This window comes from Sinocyclocheilus rhinocerous, unplaced genomic scaffold (genome assembly GCF_001515625.1).
Source record: "Sinocyclocheilus rhinocerous isolate Xijiao unplaced genomic scaffold, SAMN03320098_v1.1 scaffold1433, whole genome shotgun sequence".
NCBI classification, from domain to species: domain Eukaryota; kingdom Metazoa; phylum Chordata; class Actinopteri; order Cypriniformes; family Cyprinidae; genus Sinocyclocheilus; species Sinocyclocheilus rhinocerous.
Window position 1 is genome coordinate 18,174 of NW_015641013.1, and position 2,396 is coordinate 20,569.

Below are 2,396 nucleotides of genomic sequence, written 5' to 3' on the forward strand. Positions count from 1 at the left end.
CAGAAGAACAGCGAATGCCGTGAGTTGCGCACTTGAAAACAAAGCGCACTAGACTGCGACCATGTGCTGACTCTGAATGCATCTCACAGACTGACAAAGGAGTATACTTTAAAGGCTTGTGCACTCAACTGTTTGCGAAATGGAGCTTTGTGCTTGTGTATCCTACCTCTCTCATTTGGCACAAATCCAAATATTCCATAATATTTCCATATTTGCGGTGTAACGTATCTGAATCCTGAGTAGGCTGAATAGGCTTTGTATTTCAGTCGTGTTCCAACGGTGACACAGAGGCGGGCGCACTGATGTTTGGTTCACTGTATTTTATTTTGATAAAGTACCAACCAACCTGTCAAGTTAGCAATGCTGGAACTGATGTGTTTTGTGTGTGTGTGTGTGTGTGAGGTGTGAAAAACTTGTTGTATCTTTCCCAAAAAGACTCATGGCTGTATTGGATCAAAAGGGTGCTTCTACTAAATACTGAGCAAAGGGTCTGAATATTTAGGACCATGTGATATTTCAGTTTTTTTTTTTTAATAAATCTGCAAAAATGTCAACAATTCTGTGTTTTTCTGTCAATATGGGGTGCTGTGTGTACATTAATGAGGAAAAAAAATTAACTTAAATGATTTTAGCAAATGGCTGCAATATAACAAAGAGTGAAAAATTTAAGGGGGTCTGAATACTTTCCGTACCCACTGTGTATATATATATATATATATATATAGCATAATGTAATAATATTTAGTATTTTCACATCTAGGTGGAAAAAATTGTAATTTGTACTACTGTCTGTTCAAAATAAATAGAAACAGAGCATAGTAGATTTTGTTCCTTGTTGTACTGAAATCGTATCGAACCGAGGTATATACCGAACCGTGACATCTGTGTACCGTTCCACCCCTAGTACAGACTGTTAACAGTTCTCAAATAACATTTTTGGTAAAATGTTTTTTGTAACATTTTTGTAATTCTTAAAGAAGTTTGGATATTTTAATGAATCGTTAGATATCCAGACACTTGAAAATCAACTCCAAATAAAAGAATGACGGATCACTGCAGTATGAAATTTCAGACTTCATGTGAAGGAGTTAAAAAAAAGAAAATGCAAAGAAATGCGTGGGTTATTTTTCATTTGGTCTATGATTTTTGTGCTGACAATTCAGCGAATACATGAATTTCTTGCCTGATATTCAGTTGATACAATGTGTATAATTCATCCAGGCCTTTTGTCATCTGGTTCCACTCAGATCTGGACTCACAGGTGTCTTCAGGTGGTCTGGATCAGATCTTGACTCCGGCGCCTTCACAGCCTAAGATAAGGTCAACTTTTAAGTCTGTCAGCGTTACCAAGGTGGTCCGACCAGATGGAGTGAGTGATCCTGTGTCATTTTGTTCTCAAGTTATTCTGATCAAAAATATAGTAATATTGTAGAGCAAGGCTCAATATACCACACATCTTGCATTCAGATGTTGTCTAACAAGCCTGGTAAATACCTGATTTTAATTACAATAATACAGATTGAATGTATGTGTGTGTAGACTGTAGAAGAAAGGCGAACAGTCAGAGATGGTGAAGGTAATGAAGAGACTACAGTGACCATCTCTGGTCCAAGTGGCCGAGATGCGCCGCAAGATCAGTCTGGTCCTCTCATGCCAGGTTAGTGGTTTCTAGACAACTTTTTAACAGTGTCCTGTCCTATGTAATGTATGGTCCTAAAGGTAAAAGACAAAGAGAATATTTAAAATAGACATTTTAGAGCATTTAAAAAAACATCCTCATTTAGATTTTACATTTTAAAATATCACTGTATATTTTCCCAAATATTCCTCAAGCTTCTGCAGTGCTTTGCTCTAGCTTTTCCTGAATAATCATTCAGAAATATATTTTCTGCATCTTTCAGGTGGGTTGAACCCCTCTACTGACATGCAGGATGATTTCTCAGTGTTTTCTAAGTTCTTCAGAGGCTGAAGAAGCTCTGGACACAAACCTAAGGACGATCTCTTTTCATCCTTTCCCAGCAAACCCACCAACTGCAAGCTACAATAATAATTAGTTGATTTTACATTGTTCAGTCTGATTACAGTGACGGCGCTACACCGGGGCTAGGGGGGGCTATAGCCCCGTCAGAATTTTTAATAGCCCCGGTTTAGCCCCATTTCTTTATGAAGTAACTCTGATGTCATCAATATCATTTATTTTCTTAGCACCCCCACATATTGGTCTAGCCCCCCCTTAGCACCGGTAGAGAAAAAATTCTGGCGCCGTGCCTGTCTGATTGAATTGTTCAGTGTGAATGTGGAGATCCAGTCTTGATTATATGAGTGAAGAACAATTATTTGCAGCCACAAAATGACCCTAATAAAGTTGCCTACTCTTTTACTTGTAAATACAATCT

General features: G+C 37.9%; 1 protein-coding gene across 1 annotated transcript in view; it reads left to right on the top strand.

Moving 5' to 3' along the window:
• Positions 1 to 2,171, top strand: part of hax1 (HCLS1 associated protein X-1) — a 5,228-nt gene extending 3,057 nt beyond the window's left edge. The window contains exons 5-7 of the mRNA XM_016569663.1: positions 1,248 to 1,369; positions 1,540 to 1,657; positions 1,902 to 2,171. Of these exons, the coding sequence (XP_016425149.1) occupies positions 1,248 to 1,369; positions 1,540 to 1,657; positions 1,902 to 1,969 (308 nt within the window). The 3' untranslated portion in view covers positions 1,970 to 2,171. The remainder of the gene's footprint in view (positions 1 to 1,247; positions 1,370 to 1,539; positions 1,658 to 1,901) is intronic.
• Positions 2,172 to 2,396: the final 225 nt, after the last annotated feature.